The sequence below is a fragment of the Anastrepha obliqua genome, chromosome 5 (assembly GCF_027943255.1).
Source record: "Anastrepha obliqua isolate idAnaObli1 chromosome 5, idAnaObli1_1.0, whole genome shotgun sequence".
NCBI lineage: Eukaryota > Metazoa > Arthropoda > Insecta > Diptera > Tephritidae > Anastrepha > Anastrepha obliqua.
In genome coordinates, this window is record NC_072896.1 from 42,268,669 (window position 1) to 42,286,823 (window position 18,155).

Sequence of the window (18,155 nt, forward strand, 5' to 3'; positions counted from 1 at the left end):
TTAATTTTAAATTTTATTATCGGAATAAATATTTGTGTTTTTCAGTATTTCGTTGGTGTATTCATTTTTTTAAATAAAGGCAAATTCTCCTGAATGCATTATTTGCGCGGAGTATGTATAGTTTTTTGTGGTATAACTCTTTTGTCCACCCATCTCGATAGCGTACTTCTCTAAGAAAAACAAAAGTTTGACGAAATTTCACGGCAAGTATTTAGATTTCCAAATAAAATTTGAAATTCGGGCCTATGCAATCTCATCCAAAATCATTTATGATAATTTACATTTATTCTAGGAATTTTGTACAAAATTTGTGGAAAAATCCCCATTGCGCGGGGTTGGGAAATCCAAATGTTTTGGACAGTATTTATTATAAGTCTGTGATTCTATTCAGTGTGTTTTTTTTTAATGAATCAAAACTTACTGTAATCAGCGGGGTTGTGGTATACAGGGCATGGCAAGTCAACATTTTGTAGAAATGGCACTAATCTCTCTGCGCCTCCCTGGTATACACAATTACCAGCTGAGAGTACGTAAACTTGATCGAAGATCTGGAAAAGTTTGGCTGTTGGTTGATGGATTGTACAAATGATGGTTCTTCCCTGTTGTGCCAACTTCTTGCATAACTCCAACACCTTTGTACAGGAACTGCTGTCCAAACCACTATACAAACAAACAAAAATACAAAGATAAGTATGCACGTTGCCTCAGTAGATTTTTTCGCTTACGTTGTAGGCTCATCAAGGAACATCACTGTCGGATTGTTTATCAATTCCATTGCAATAGAGAGCCTCTTTTTCTGCCCACCTGAGAGTCGCATTGTCATTGTTTGGTCATGTTCATACAAGCCGAGCAATAGCAAAATGTCCTCGATCTACGTATCCAAATGAGAGTTCAAAAAATATACAAAAATATTGAATCTTCTTAGTTTTTTTTTTTTTTTTGCACTCAACTAACCCTGCCTTCCTTCTGCTCATAGGTTACATTTGGGCCCAATTTCAAATCCGCCGCTATGTGCATATTCTCATTCACTGTTAATAGCGGCTGCAGACGATCATCTTGTGTAATATAACAGGACATACGGCGAAATGAAGCTGAAGAACAAGAAGGTAATTGATTCGTTAAAAAAATTATGGATAATTGTAATGTTCACTTACGCAAGTCTCGACGCCGGCCATTAAGGAGGATAGAACCATCAACGCCTGTTGTTTTAAAGCCGGATAATGCATCAAGTAATGTTGACTTTCCCGCGCCGGAGGGGCCCATAATCGCAATTAGCTGACTGCCGGGGAACTTTCCACAAACATTGTGTAAAATCTCTTTCTCTCCTGAAAATATAAAAATCAAGAAATGTACTTATTTAATTAACTAGAAATATTTGGAAATGAGTCATTTAGCCTAAACGTAACATGAGTTCCTGGCCAATGTGACTTTGAGGGTATTTGCAGGACCGATGAACTAGCGAGACTTGGCACCAAGTTGACTCATCAGTATGCAGACAAGGGCATAAGTATACCCTTACAGGTCTGTAAACAAATTATTTTTGAGGAAAGCAGAATCGCCCAATAATTGTGGCCGACTTTCAATGCTAATACGCACAGAACCTTTGCTAAGCTAAAACAAGCAGTATTAGCGCACTGATTTCCGTTATAATAGAGCACTACCTAATAGGCAGACACGCCCAGAGTATAGGCCTGCAACTAAGTGACTTCTGCAGAAATTATCTAGATAAGAAAGAGGAAGAGACGAGCCCGCACCTCCTGTGCCATTGTCCTGGTCTATTCAGGTGTAGATTTACCATTTTAGGTAGACAATTTTTATGAATTGGAAGATCTCGGTACTGTGGAAATCAGGGATATTCTAAAAAAATACCCAATGGTTTTAGAAGAGCTAAGGAGAAGTTGACCACGCGGCATTACAATGGGCTATGAGCCTGAGTGTGTCCCATAGTGGACAACCGCTTCAACATAACCTAACCAAAATGCCGACTAATTTCAGATTTTTTCAGTGAACTTAAGAGTTATTTTTACGAGTTGCTGACAAAGGCCTATTTTTACTGGGTATGGCAATAAGTTTCCGCCCTTGTGAAAGAAGTATCGCTGCTGATACTATTTTTGTGTTCGCTCTAGTAATATACTGGTGATTTGAAGGTGTATATGTGAGGTCTCGATCGTAGTAGTTGATATTCGTTTGAATCGTAAAGATCCTTTTTTATTTAACGCCAAAAATGTCTACGTTCGTCCCGAAAAAACAGCACTTGCGGGAAGTCATGCTTCATTATTACCTTTTAGAGAAAAGTGCAGCTGAAACGTGTCGTATATTGATCAATATTTACGGTAATCACGCTCCATGAAATACAACGTGTAAAGAGTGGTTTCGACGCTTCCAAAGACGCAATTTCGACGTGACCGATAAAGATCGCCATATCGCCTTGATGATATGTCCAAAGAGTTGGATGTTGACAGATCAACCGTCAATAAACGTCTCGCGCGATGCGAATAGTCCAGAAAGCAGGTAACTGGGTGCCACATCAATTGAAGGAGAGGGATATCGAGAGACGTTTGGTGACGTGTGAGATGCTTCTTGAATGGCCGAAGATAAAAGGTTTTCTGTATCGCATCGTCACTGGCGATGACAAATGGATCTGTTTTGATAACCCGAAGCACCGAAAATGTTGAAGCCTGTCTGGTTAACACGTTCCCTGTCCCAATACAAAAATGCAAAATTGATCGACAAGTCCAACAGGGTTTTTTGAATAATTTGTTTTTTTTTTGTAGTCATAGGATAGCTTTAGTAATAATAATAATTAAAAAAAAAAACGGATGTAGGGTATTTCTACCTGAAACACATATGGTCCATGAGCGTAGAGGGACATTTTTGCTTCTGCACGTTCATGAAACACATTTGGTTCACATACCCCCTGACGCACATATGGCTCAGGAACGTATCAGTGCATATCAGGCGCATATTTACTGAACCATATGTGGCTCAGCGGACAGGGAACGTGTTAACCAGGTCCATCGACAGCGAAAAAGATATTCATGCTTCAAACGTTATGTTGTGCATCTGGCGGGATCAGAAGGGTGCCATCTATTATGAACTCCTTAAACCATCTGAAACCATCATTGGCGATCGTTACCCACTGCTGCCCAATGCGTTTGAATCGAGCTCTCAAAGAAAAGCGGCCGGAATGGGACGGTAGACATGACAAACTGATTTTGCTGCACGACAACGCCAGGCCATACGTTGCTAAATCGGTAAATCCGTCCAGAAATATTTAGAGGGACTAAATTGGGAAATCTTGCCCCACCACTCCATATTCCCCAGACATTGCACCTTCGGAATACGGTGCGGAGTGCGGTTTACTTCTTACGAGAGCATCGCAAACTGGCTCAATGAACGGATCAAGTCAAAAGAACTAGAATTTTGAATTTTTCGTCAGAGGAATCCGTATGCTGCCTGAAAGATGGAGTAAAGTTGTAGCTTCCAGTGGTACATACATACTTTACATAGTATAAATAATTCGTAGATTTGGCTAAGAAAAGACGGAAACTTATTCCCATACCCGATGAAATTCATTGATTTAAAACCATTTCAATGAATGTGAGCTAACAAAAAAGTAAATATAAATGTTATAAAATAAATAAATGTTATAAATGCTACTTTTTTTAAATTGCTAACAGGGCCATGTGGAATTAAACGTCGAGGTCGACATGTGTAATCTAAGTTTTACATACCCTGCTATGTTCAGAAGCGATAAACAGATGAATTAAATTTTCAAACAAGTTTACAAAACAAATTTTAATTGTTAGTTAGTTTAAAAATGGGATTATAAATAGATCCCATGGCTAGAAGCTATCTAAGCCACTTATTTACTTGTATGTATTTATATTCAAAGTGCGTCACAAAAATTTAGTTTAGGTTCCCTAGTTCAGATTTTCACTGAATAGGTATTTATAAACTATACAGCCACTTGCATTCAGAAATAAGTGCTGCGTTTGAAAAAATTTTATATTAATAATTGCAAGCGAAAGTATAAAAGTATGCTCGTACCTACATTAAAGTAAGTAATCGAAATCTTGCAGCTTACGGACAGTAAGACAGGCGATTAATTGGTTTCAAAGTTCAGAGCACATCAAAGTTATGAAGTATTCACCTGCGATGATAAGTATGTACGGGTCCCCATATATACATATGTATAAACATATGTAATTCATATTTATTTGCCTACATACGTTTATGTGCCTGAATTTATTGTTTCTGAAAATTATAATATAGCTTTGCTCATATTTTATTATTGGAGCTCAATTAAGTGCAGTATAGTGTAGTATATGTACGTATGTTTATACAAATATGCACAAACACTTTTAAATACGTGAAAATGCATAACAAGAAATTTAGCATAGAATGTATTCATCTTTCTACTGCCAATAGGATCAAATAGAAGAAATCGCTCATGCAGGTCCGACTTTACGATTTTAATGATTTTATCAACATTTGACAGTGAAACAAAACACGAAACGTGCGTCAGCTGTTTAAACCAATTGTTTAAAAAGATAATAGCTAAAAAATCACCCGTTAGAAGGGAATCTTTGGTTGCACAGCTTTGGTGTTGCATTTCATACTATGATATATTAGATTTATAAGCATCATCATCTTTTGGCTCTACAGCTCTTTGTGAACTTTGGCCTGCTGCACGTAAACTCAGCAAGCTCATAACAGTGCACCTTTTTCTCAGCCACCTGCTTCGACTCTTCTCTTTCATCTTCTTACTGAAGAATGTATTGACTTTTCTTTTTTCCACGTTTAGGTATATCAGATCGCCTTTTTTATCCGAGATTTGTTTGGATGAACATATTTTAAACCGTTATTTAGTACTAGAATTCCAGCTAAACGTAAGTGGCTTTACGTATATTTGGTCGGACAAAATTGCTTATGGCTCTTTACTGATGGCTCAAAGCTTGAGGATCAAGTTGGCTTTGTCGTCTACTGTAAGAAGCTAAAAGTAAGCGTTTGAAGACGGGCCGACTTCCTAATCACTGCAGCGTATTTTAGGCTGTAATTCTTGCCATTAATGGGGTAGATGTCTAGTTAGTCAAAAATATGACCACCATTAAAGAAATCTACATTTATTCTGATAGCCAAGCAGCGATTAAATCTCTTGGTGGGGTTGTTACTAATTCCATCATTGCTCGCAAATGCCGGACATCTCTTAACAAGATGGCAGAATATTTCCGCATCCATTTGATATGGATGCTAGGGCATAGTAACAAACAAGGAAATTGTAAGGCAGACGCATTAGCTAGTGAGGGCACTATCACTCGCCTCCCTCTTGATATGAATATGGTCGTTAGCCCTCTCAACCGACAAACTGCGTGATACAACTACAAAATATTATACTTCAGACAACAAGAGGAGGATTGATAGTCCAACATGTAACGCTACAAAAATTATTTGGCCAGCATGGGACATCAGGCGCTCAAATGCGCTCCTCCTCAATCGGTCAAGGAAAAACTTCTCTAAGTTAGTTGCTTTCATCACAGGCCACTGTCTCGTAGGTCAACATGCTCAAAAAGTGAACCTCATTTCGACTATTACAGAAGCTGCAATAATGAGGCGTGGCATGCCACTAGGGTTACTTTTAGATACTTTAGCTCTGATGACTTTAGGGATGTAAATGTCAACCAGGTCAATGGGTTTGCACTTAACACAAAGTGGTTTAACGAGGAATAGCAGGTAAGCCGCTACTGTGATATCAGAATGGATCGGTAACGACTGCCACTTCTACGTATTTACCTACCTACCTTGCCTGAGATTTCAGTAGTAGCTTTGCTATCGAGTTTTATGCAACTTATTAATGTGCTGGAGACTTAAAAGTTTCAATATAGCTCAAGCCCCGGCTGCTAGTTTGTTTCAGATTTGAAGTTATATCCAAATACATATAATATAATCAAATCAACCAAAAAAAAATTCAAAAAAAGAATTCTTATAAGATTATTTTCTACCCTTAAACAAGGTCAAAGCGGTTTGAAGGTAAGAAAATTGAATTTTCGTCGAGTTTTTAATAGCTTCAAGTTTTTCAGAAGCTATAGAAATTTTCAGTTTCACACTTATTATAGTAAGAGTTAAATCACAAGCCATTAGCCTTTTTAATTGATACAGAGTGATTTGATACAAAAGCATTTTTCGCATTTTGGATGTCTGTGCGCAATATCCGTATCACTGACATATGCAGGAAAAACTTTAATGCGCTCTAATGATTCACGGCCGCCGTAGCCGAATGGTTGGTGCGTGACTACCATTCGGAATTGACAGTGAGAACGTAGGTTCGAATCTCAGTGAAACACCAAAATTAAGAAGAACATATTTCTAATAGCGGTCGCCTCTCGGCAGGCAATGGCAAAACCTCCGAGTGTATTTCTGCCATGAAAAAGCTCCTCATAAAAATATCTGCCTCCATTTGTGGAAAAACATCAAGACGCACACCACAAATAGGAGGAGGAGAACCGCCCAACCCCCACAAAGGGTGTACGCGCCAACTATATATTTATATATATGTATGCATATAATGATTCCAACAGTCCTTGTTCAAATGTATTAAGTGCTGCTAATTTTTTGGAATTGGAGAAGCAAATATTGGAGATGGAGAATTGTAGAAACTTGTAAAACGTAGGTAAATGTTTAGACAAGACTAAAAAATAGAGAAAAAAATGTTCAATATTCCAAGTATCTACAAATGGAAGAATAACTTTTGAGTTTGATTTTAAAATTATTGCAATAGCCATTATAGACAGATTACAAGATGTATTTTTTTATTGGTATAGAAGGTCTTTGAATGGATACATTCTTACAGACTATGTTAGGCTAATATGTAATAGTGTAATAATTACTAAGAAAAAACGATTTAAAATGGTGGATTAAGTTCCTGTACGGCCATGTAAAATCAGCACCAGAAGAATTGAAAAACAATTTTAAAGCCGCACATGCCCTAGAAATCAGTGCATTCACCCCAAAATTGGTTCTCAAAAAGTCAATTTTCGCCGTTTCGGCGAAATCAAGCAATTATTACTTCTGTGAAATTTTGAAATCATTCTTCAGAAATTCTTTTCTTTGGGTTTGTGAAGTCAATAAAAAAATACTAACTCTTAAAAATTACATTTTATGGCTTCATAAGATAAAATTCGAATTCTTGGTAATCGACCGATTATATATGTATGTACATATTAGTCAAATGAAAAATAGCCAATGATTCCCTACAGATAAAAAAAATTATATTGCGAGTATTATTCACCTGCATCAGTTTCTTATCTCAATTGACCACAGCATTGCTAAATTTTGTATGAAAAATGTAAAGGCAAAGCGAGTTCATTAAAGAGGGTGGCACTAGGCCAATAAAAACATTTGATGGAATGTCACACCAAAGTAGAAAACAAATCAATTTATTTGTCATGTTGGAAAAATTAATATATAAAATGTTCTTAATAACTTTTGAATTTAATTTCATTACAAAATTTGAATTTAAATGCATTACAAAATTTGAATTTTCAAATTAAAAATTACAAAGTAGGTACTAGAAGCATAGACGATGGTGCGAATTGAACGGCTTTTCGTCATGTCATTTTGAGCTGACATCCGAATGTACACGGAGAAAGAAAAAAAAAAAACAAATTAGCTGGCCTACTGCTAGCACCTTTATTAGATTCGCCTAGTTATATTTTTTTTTTGGCTTCGTTGGGTATACATATGGGCATTTTCACAAAAAGGTCAACCACGAGTGCAAAACTCAAACTGTTCCTGAAAACTTTTTGTTGATGAATAATAAATCTTAAATGTGTTTACTTTATAAATATAAAAGAATTTTTCTTTTCTTTTAATTTTGAGCCGAAATATACAACGAATATACAAAATTTACACAAATCTAACTCTTTTGACCAAATATACCAACTTTTGTCCTTGTAATATTCCCTTATTCAAAACCATACTATGATGTTTTTATAATTTAAAAATCTTCTACTGATAGTCACATAATGTTTAACAAGCAGAGAGACTTAGTGGAGATCGAATAACGGTAGTTTTTTTTTATTACTTCTGCTTATATTCGTATGTCGCGTCCGTTACCGAAAAATAGCATTTATTGTTCTCATTAGTGCAAAAAGTGTTGAAGTATAAATTGCTTTCAGACTTTAAGCAAATAACTTATTTCACTTAAGAAAAGTAGCTACTGACTCTCGACAAAAACGATTAATAAAACTTATTGGTGTTTGAAATTCGTCGCGTCCGTTACCGCGAACCTTAAATTTTAAATAAAGTCGTAGAGATTGCACAAGATTAAAATTTTATAGAAGCCAACTTACATTCAGTTAATCAATAATTTACGACACAATATGTGTATCTGTAAGTACCATAAATTCCAAAATATGCATTGGCTAATGGGTAAGCAATCAGCGTTATCCGCACACAATAAAATACTGCTTTACAAACAAGTTCTCAAACCTATCTGGACCTATGGGATTCAGCTATGGGGATGCACCAGCTATAGTAATACAGCGCATATACAAAGATTTCAGACTAAGGCACTCAAGCATGCAGTTTGCGCTCCATGGTATATTAGGACGCAAGACCTAGAACGTGACCTTAATATTGATTCGGTTACGGCAACCATAAAGAAATTTGCAAAGTCGCACGCAGAGCGACTAAGCAAGCATGTGAACAATGAAGCCTTGATTCTTAACGATAATGCAAAATGGAAACGAAGGCTCAAACGTAAAAAACCTCTAGATTTAAACTAATAAATAAATAAAAATCAGTTAAAGTATGAATTGTATTTTGCTGAGGATTAACTCAAATTATTTGTTGTAACAAAACTCTACAAAAATTGCTCGTTAGTATATATACCTATGTAATGTTATACTAGTTGCAATGAAAATACTAATAATAAAAAAAAAAAAAAAATCTGTAAGTACCATGCAAATTTTATTTTTTACTAGAAGGCTGTACAAAGATTATACCGTAGATTCCTGCCAAAGCTGATTTATTTCTTACATCAGTTTGCTGCGACGTTATGAATGAAAAGTGCATGGCTAATACTTGTGACAGCTGTGTACGCGATATTAAAGACGATCTAGTTCCAATACAGTTTATTAATCAATTTGATACGCAATTCAAATGGAAACAGTGGAGAAAAGTATACGATCGCATAACTTTAAACTACACTATTGGTCCTTTAAGCGACTTAATTCATGATGTAGAGATTCAGCTACCAGCTTTTAAAATGCATTGTTTTATTAAACGTCACCAACAAACTTACTTTGAAATTAAAAAGAAAAATTTAGCAGCTAATGAAATTGTTATTCAAGTTGATTTTGCTGAAAATTATCGCTTGACATGCCAAAACGAAATTAAAGATGCCCACTTTAGTTATAACCAAGTAACAGTGTTTACGTGCGTAGCTTGGGTTCTTGGTGAAACCAAGTCCTATGCTGTTATCAGTGATAGATTGACTCACAGTAAATTCAACGTTTACTGCTTTATTTCCAAAATTATCAATATCTTACAAAACCAGTACAAAGGAGTTACCAGCATTTATATTTTCTCTGATGGAAGCACTTCCCAATTCAAAAATAAATTTATTCTTTCTAGTATTCCAAGACTTGCAGCTGAATTTCATTGCGGAATCTTAGAGTGGAATTTTTTCGCCACTTCACATGGCAAAGGTGCTGTAGACGGAATAGGTGACGTAGTTAAACGAAAAGTCTGGCAAATCGTTAAAGCAAGAAATATCATTCTCGGTGATGCCTTATGCTTCTATGAATGTGCTAAGAACAACATTGATGGAGTTAAAATTTTGTATATCTCTGGAACACAAATTGATAGTTTTTCTAATCAACTGTCAGAGTTATGGCAAAATGTTCTAAATATCAAAGGAGTTAAAAGTATGCATTGGTTTTCATATTTCGACAGTAAATGTAATGAAGTTGCTCGGACGGCCTATTCATTAAAGAAAACAATTAAAATAGACCATCCTAAAAACTAATAACTTTCTTCTTAATTTTTTAAGTCGTTTTTACTGTAATATTACTTGAGTTTTTATTTTCAATAAAATTGAAGTGTTATAATGAAAAAAATTCTATTTCCTAGCTCATGGAAAATTTTTTCGCGTCCGCTATGTCGCGTCCGTATTTCTTCTATACTCAATTAAAAAAAACAAAGAGAAAATTATCATATTTCATAAACCTACGAATAACAGTCATCTGTTCGCATTTGTTAACATATATATTGTATACATAAAAAAATCCTTAATTTGCTGAATTTTGTATATTTCTGAATGCGTATCACTTTATAATTGCTTATAACTACGTACTTATTTGTAAAAGATCTTTCCCGTATATATTAAAATCTAGCACTCCGTCAGCCCTTTAAAACAATATCAATATACATATATCAACTTTTACTTTGTCTTCATTGTTTTGGACGCACTTAAAAGCGTACAAATGTCGCGTCCGTTACCGTGAAAATGACCATATGTGTAAAATATACTAGCATCGCCCGTGGTCGAAATTCCACTAATAATAATTCTCTAAGTAGTAGTTTTTTTATCCAATTTCAATTGAACTATACTACACCTCTATGTAATTATTGTATAATGATTATTTAGGCAAATACCAAGAAACTCGGTATGGGAGAGAGTTGCTTTGGTATTCCTAAGCTCAAACGCATTCTCTTAATTTTTCCTGTTATAAAATATGTATGTAAATTTTTTTACATAAAAATTGTTTCAAGATTTTGAAATTTCCTTTGATTAATTTATTTTATAGAGATTTAAGCTTTTATGGGAGTTGCCACGCCCCATTTTCCAATGTCTAATGCTTTTCGCCTTAAATACGGCATTCGTAATTTATGTAACTGTATAAAATTTTAGTTCCAGAGAAAAGCTATATGAAGGCTTCACTTGGCATGGAAGGTGTTACGTCCCCTTTTCCAATAACTGTCACTTTTGACCGTAAGACAGGTATTGATTATTTGCGTAACTGTGCCAAATTTCATTAACTTAGATTTTGTGGTGCCGGAGAAAAGCGATTTGGAAATTTCAATTTGTATGGAAAGTTCCACGCCCCTTTTTCCAATATATATATAATTCATATATTCGTGCCAAGTTTCAGATTCTTAGCTTAATTGGTTTTAAAGTTATATTGGTTTTCACCTTTTGGTGTCAGATGTCAGATGCCATGTCACCTACATGTTGGGGTTAAAATTTCTGCACTAAGGGATGATGTTTCTTTGAAATCGGTGCATGTTACATTGAAATCGGGAGAACGGTATACTCAAAAAAGGAGTTTAAATATTTAAATGTGACGTATTTAAATAATGATTATATAAATTTTTAAACAAAGGTATCAAAAATGGATCCTTCAACATTTCTTATATAGAGACAGTAGTCACCGAAGTATACGAACGCACATTTAGTCACGCTTTCTCTGCTCAAAATGTTCTTAGTTTCGTGGTGTGTTTCACTACAGACATATTTCGTGATGTATTGATTTTCATGTGAATATTAACAAAAATTTTGTGAATGAACCACTCCATTCCACTCCACTTTCAAAAGAAATATTGTTTAAGAGATTTTTCTTTTAATTTTCTGTTTACTAACACATATTTCACTTATACTTATTATCTAGTTTTTCCCCCCTTTTACCTTTTCCGAAGCCCATTTGTACGGTGAGTGAGAGCTCTTTAAATTCTATATCGACAGGCTGGCGTGAAGGCAAATTCGAAAAAGGTTCATCACTGTGTTTCTCAATTCCGTTACAACCATTACTGTTATTGCCTTTCGGCGGCAGCGATTTCATCTGGTGTTGCTCCATATGGGTCTCGGGCGTTTGTGAGGCAGTATTGGTGGGAACCGTAGAAGCAAAACCACTTCCGCCATTTCTCCAACCATTCACATTGGCCATTGGCACTGTTGTTGAGTTATATACAGGAGTTGTCCGTTGTTCATCAACGACTTCAATGCCCAGCCCCAATGCCGATGTTGGCATAGTGGAAGACGTGAAAAACTGTTCTCGAGCCGATAGCATTTATGCACGTTTCACTTAAATTGATACGTCCGATAGATTCTAGTGATCTTCGCCAACTTTGGAACTGAAGTAATGAACAATTATATATTAATTAAATACTTGTAATAAATATCAGCAAATACGTTGTCTAGTATGTAAACATGTTTATGGCTATGTACTATGTGTGCATGTATATGTGTTTATAAACGATAATATTTATTATACAAAAAATAATTGATTGTAAAGTACGATTGTAATGAGAACTTTTAAAAAGTATAAATATATAGAGTAAAGTATCGAAGTGCGTCAATCAGCAAACAATGAGGCAAATGTAAATACACATATATATGTATGTATGAATGTGCATGAGCACATTCTGTGTAAACATTTGTATGCCTTTATTTAATAAATTCTATTTCCATTATTTAAAACTTTTACAATAATAAGAAATTAATAAATAAAGTATTACAACTTATTTAATCTGCTCACCACTAATGTAGTTTAACTGCACACGAATATAACGAATAAATTGTTATTGTCGCCCAGACCCCTTAAGTGCGACAATCGCATGCGTAATTTCAATTATGTACAATTATCTCTAAGTCAATACATACATACATACATATATACAAGAAACAATATCGATGTATGAAAAACAAATATTTCCTGAAACTCTATAATTTTAATATTCTTTTTGAAAAACAAAACTTTTTAAAAATTCGATATTTTCGCTCAAGAGGGGAGGGGCAATCCACAACACGTTTAATAAAGCCGAAAGACGAAGGATATAGGAAAAATAGATCGCCGAGACTGCTGAGATTTCAATCTGATAAGCGGACATCTAGAATAGTACGCGGGCATGAGTTCTTTTATATTATTATTACAGGACACAACCCTTGGGGTCAGCATATGACCACCTTTGGAATCATTGACAACCCTCTTGCTTAGAGGAGCCGGATAACACTGAGCATTTTCTCTGTGAGTGTCCTGTCTTTGCTAAAGCAAGACTACGAGTTTTGGGTTCCGATATCATGAGAATGAGTAAAATTCGTTCTCTCAAACTTGAAGATATTTTCAGATTTGCCAACGAATCTAGAAAATTCTCATGGGACTAGCTATCTCTATCGCTGATTTATCCTATCTCTCTCTCTCTCTCTGTCACTTTTCTCCTTTTCTTCTTGACTATCTACTCTTCTACTTTCCAGAGTTTTGAATACAATGGGCTTTTTTAGCCTGAGTGTTTTAGTCCCATTCTCTTGGGGCTTCTTGGCTCGCCTTTTTCAAATATCAATTTCAATTTGATGAGTCATAAAAAAAGGGAACGTACAGCAAAGCCAATAAGAACTTTTTGGATACGTTCAATTCTAGTTTTAATCTTGGGCATATGAAATAAAGTTTTTCATAAGACCCAAAATACTAAAATAATTGACGCGTATACTTCTGTTAGGTGTTTGGTCGGGCTCCTCCTCCTCCTATTTGTGGTGTGCGTCTTGATGTTCTTACATAAATGGAGGGACCTACAGTTTCAAGCCGATTCCAAACGGCCGATATTTTTAGGAGGAGCTTTTTCATGGCAGAAATACACTTGGACTGCTATTAGAAAAAACTGTTTCTATTATTTGATTTTCATGCACGGAACCTACGATCTCTCCGAATTCAGAATAGTAGTCACGCACCGACCCATTCGACTACGGCGGTCGCCGGAACCAAAATACTACTGATACAATAAAAGAATATGACTGATGTTTGTCAACAACAACCACACATCTACGATTCAAGAGGTAGGACTCCAACTAATGGAGAAAAATGGAATGGAAGGCAAGCCATGCTAATTTTTTAACAAAGATTGAATGCGAAAATTTGTCAAAAGCCTTAGAGAATTCTGTATATACATATACAACATCGAAGCTGATATGCAACCTTCTGAGAAAACAGTCAAGTTTGAAACTTTCGATCTACCAGGGATGCAGCCGCTCTGTTTGGGACAAATTAAGCTTAACCGCAAAAAAAACTTCTTATTTTTCACAATGCATTCAAATAACTTAGAGGTAGTCGAAGGCTTAGAAATAGGCCTGGTAGGCTTAGAAATAGGGTTTTGGTGAGTGAGGTAGGATTCAAAATGCCTTCGCAATTACAGCTACTGCGTTGAGTGGTGTGACCACAAAAACTATCCCTCCCTTCTTTCTGGGGAGAAAGGTAATTTCCGCACATCTATAAAATGATTGTAGATAATGAACTGTTGCAGATCAATTGGAGAGGATAGAGAATCAAACTTACTTGTTCCCTTGAACGTTCGATATTGGTACCAAATTTGGTGCATTTGAACCAAAATGGCAACCGTGATCAGAAGTTGAAAAAGAAAACGAGTTATGTTTTCTGAAAGAAGAAAAGGGAGATCGAAGCAAATGTGTTCGAAGAGCCTCAGATGGTCGCCAGTAAGAAAAGTGACCGAAAATTATATCGGGCGTTTGCGAAGAGCTTGACTTGCTATTCCAATTTTTGACTACTTTTTCCAATAAATCTGACTAATGAATCTAACTGAGCCTAATCAGCAAAAATGCGACGCAAACGATGGTCATTTGATTTCAAATCTTGCACGATAGGCACGTACGCCAAAATCCTTATGAAAAATGTTCCACGTAATCGAAGGGCAAAGGACCACAAGTTAAAAACGACAACGAATAGACATTTCGGCGTTTTCTTCAACACTTCGGCAATTTGGAAGCATTGTGCTGACGTTAAACGATTCATGATGACTTGCCAATCCTTGCTGAACAGAAAGGTCAACACAGTTTGCCATTCTCAGCTGTCGAGCCATAGTTATCGATATCGATAGTTCTTATGCAGCTAAAAAACCCCTTTACAAGAAAGCTCAACGGCGTGCGGAAGGCTTAAGAACCGAGGTGAAAACCTGTATGATATTGTTTTACGAAATTTATTGTTTTTGCGGTCACATAGCAAAACTCCTTTTTCACTTCTAACCAGTACCAACATTGCTTATGCTACCAGAACTTAATTTTTTCTATTAAAGCAAAATGTATACTTATGTATGTTTATGATTATGTGCATTTCAATATGAGTCGAGTATTCCATTCCCATGAACACTTTTTTGTTTAAGAAGCATTTAGTCAATCAATTCGCGCATTAAATTACCTACCGGCAAGAGAACGTCAGCCACAATGCGACTATTAAAATAGTCTGATTTTTTATTATCATAATAAAACAAAATAATAGACAGAATCACACGATCTTCACATGGCATTTGAAAATACACGAAATTTATTAGCTCCTATCACGGCTGGCGAAGCATAAAGTCATAAAAATTTGTCAGCTGATCATCAAACTAATTTATTTTTATTCATAAAAGCAAACTGTCTGTCTACGATTTGTGAACAAATGAGGCGATAGGATCATTTATTGCATTATCATTGGTGGGCATATTCATTAAGATTTCTAAATTTATATATTATATCTATTACATATATGTTACATTACATATTTCAAATTCCTGCTGATAACTGCCTGGGTCCATTGACACCCTTCATTAAGGTTAGAGATCGCCAGCTTATTTAGTTAGGAGCGTACTTTTTGCAGTGTCTGCCTTCAAATGAAATTTTTTCAATAGAAATTCTGCGAACGCTAGAATTTTGTCTCCTTATTGCATTTGTTTCTGCAGGCAGTAATCACCTAAGTTAACTTAGGAAATAATTGAATCTACCAAATTCTACTAATAAAATTCCATGCATATATGTACAAGGTGGCGCAAAACTAATAACCTTATTGGAAGAGTTATAATTTTTATAATTTTTGCACACTTGTGAATTGGACAGCTGCAGTATACAAACAGACAAGCAAAGATTTCCATCACTCAAAATGATTTTTTTATATAGTAAAAAGTTATTCGAAAAGAAAATTGCGGGGTTGTCTATGTAGTGGATGAGTCATTTCGCCTAAGGATAATATGGGTTCCTGGCCATCGCGACATTGAGGGTAACTGTAGAGCCGATGAACTAGCGAGACTCGGCACCAAGTTGACCGATGAGTGCATAGACAATGACATAGGCATTCCCTTACAAACATGTAAGCTACTTATCCTTCAAGAAATCGTAAGGAAAGCAAACGCAAGATGGCGTAATGAAGCCACCTGCAAAATCGCCCATCAACTGTGGCCGACTCTTAGTGCTAAACGCACAGAATCTTTGCTAAGCCAAAATAAACACAATCTTAGCACACTGATTTCAGTCATAACGGGACATTGCCTAATAGGTAGGCACGCCCAAAGGATGGGTGTGCAAGGACACGACTTCTGTAGAAGTTGTCTTGATGAGGAAGAGGAGGAGACAATCTTGCACCTTCTGTGCCATTGTCCTGCTCTATCCAGACGGAGATTTGCTATTCTAGGCAAACAATTTTTTAACGAATTGGAAGATCTCAGTTCCACAGAAATAGGAGATCTTCTAAAATTTTTGAAAAGCGCACAATGGTTTTAGGAGAAATAGGGCAAGCTCCCCACAAGACAACCGCTTCAACCTAACCTAACCTAACCTATGTATGTAGTGGATTCTTTTTAAAATCCCAAAAAACTAACAAAAATATAATTTTCCCGATATATTGTTAGCTTATTCGAAATAGCAAACACACCCCTCGTTTATGCAGCACAATTTCATTCACGTAGCTGTCTTGATTGGCTCGCTTCCTGTTAACCCAATTTTCAAAGACTTTGGTGACGGTTTCTAACTCTATATCACAAATGGCTTGCTCGATATCCATCTTAAGGGCTTCAATCGTTAAAGATGATTCACGTTCTATCGGTCCTTCACGGCAGCCAACAAAGAAGGTATAACAACGTAAAATCGTACCTCTGAGCTGGCCAGTTCACATCGATAACACGATTACCGAAATGACTCGCAAAGATCAATTGGGACATGTGCTGCATGGCCTCCTGCTGAGACCACAGATCATCCAAGTTCATATTTCCAATTTCCGGCCGCGAAAACGAGAAAAACGTTTAACATTTTTTTGCAGTGCTCACTGTTGGCCGAAAGTTCGTTTCCAGTACCATTTTCAAAGAACAAATGGGCCAATATTGTCAACGCTCCAAAATCCACAGCAAACTGTCATTTTCTGAGAAAGCATTGGCTTTTCAATGACCACGAGCCGGTTTTTCGATCCCACGATGCGGTAGTGTTGCTTGCTAACAAAGTCGCCGAGATGAAAATTCGCTTCGACGGAAAATATGATTTTGACTTCTTTTCAACAAGCGTACTTTTGGGTATATTGATATTAAAAATACGTTGGAAATATTCTCCAAAGCTGTTCAAGAGTAAAGCGATTCTTGTCATTCCGCGGAGATGCGATACTGCTTTTCTATCAAGATCTCCAGCGGGGAATCGACTTGCACTCAAGTTTTATGCCGCCTCGGAATGGCAAATGTTTTCTTATGAAGAGCATGAAATTTTTCATGCCAGAAATACACTCGGAGGTTTCCCATTGCCTGCCGAAGCGTGAACGCTATTAGAAAAAACACTATTTGGTGTTGCGTGCCCCCCGAGCGTGTCGAACCCGGGCCCTACCGGCTGCCAACTCATTCGTCGCAACAAAACTCCATATCTATGTAAAATCGCTACCTTTCTGGTAATGTCTTTTAAAAAGTTATTGATAAAAACATATTGGATTAACGTATAGGCCTCGGTATTTCATATGGGCATAAAAAGAGGCTTTTCGCGAAAATATGATTTTCTACTTAAGCCGTTATTTCTTGTGACCACATTTAAATATATTATGAACTTGTAATCGAAAGCAGCATCATTTTCATGTCGGCTAATTGATTCGAATTTAAGTTGCCTTGTGCATTTAGCTCACTCCATAAGTTTTTATTTGTTTAAGTATCAAATCATGACTTTGAAATACTGTAACTGAGCGACAAATTTAGGGTTATCAAAGTGATTGACTTGAAAGTACAAACTTATGCACATATGTTAAATATACTCGCCAGTTGGTGGGATATGGAAGTCGGTTAAATTTTTTTGTAAATCCGATTTATTGTATTGAAAATATTCCCTTCAGGCTCTAAGAAGTTTTTCGCTTTCCTTTTGTCGGCAAATA

At 36.1% G+C, this 18,155-nt stretch overlaps 1 protein-coding gene across 1 annotated transcript in view; it reads right to left on the reverse strand.

The window, feature by feature from the left end:
- The window catches only part of LOC129246907 (ATP-binding cassette sub-family G member 4-like), a 49,676-nt gene that overhangs the window by 7,786 nt on the left and 23,735 nt on the right, over positions 1-18,155 (reverse strand). Inside the window, exons 2-6 of the mRNA XM_054885637.1 lie at positions 11,690-12,135; positions 1,155-1,325; positions 955-1,091; positions 726-871; positions 422-660 (exon numbers count right to left, since the gene is read on the reverse strand). Of these exons, the coding sequence (XP_054741612.1) occupies positions 422-660; positions 726-871; positions 955-1,091; positions 1,155-1,325; positions 11,690-12,071 (1,075 nt within the window). The 5' untranslated portion in view covers positions 12,072-12,135. The remainder of the gene's footprint in view (positions 1-421; positions 661-725; positions 872-954; positions 1,092-1,154; positions 1,326-11,689; positions 12,136-18,155) is intronic.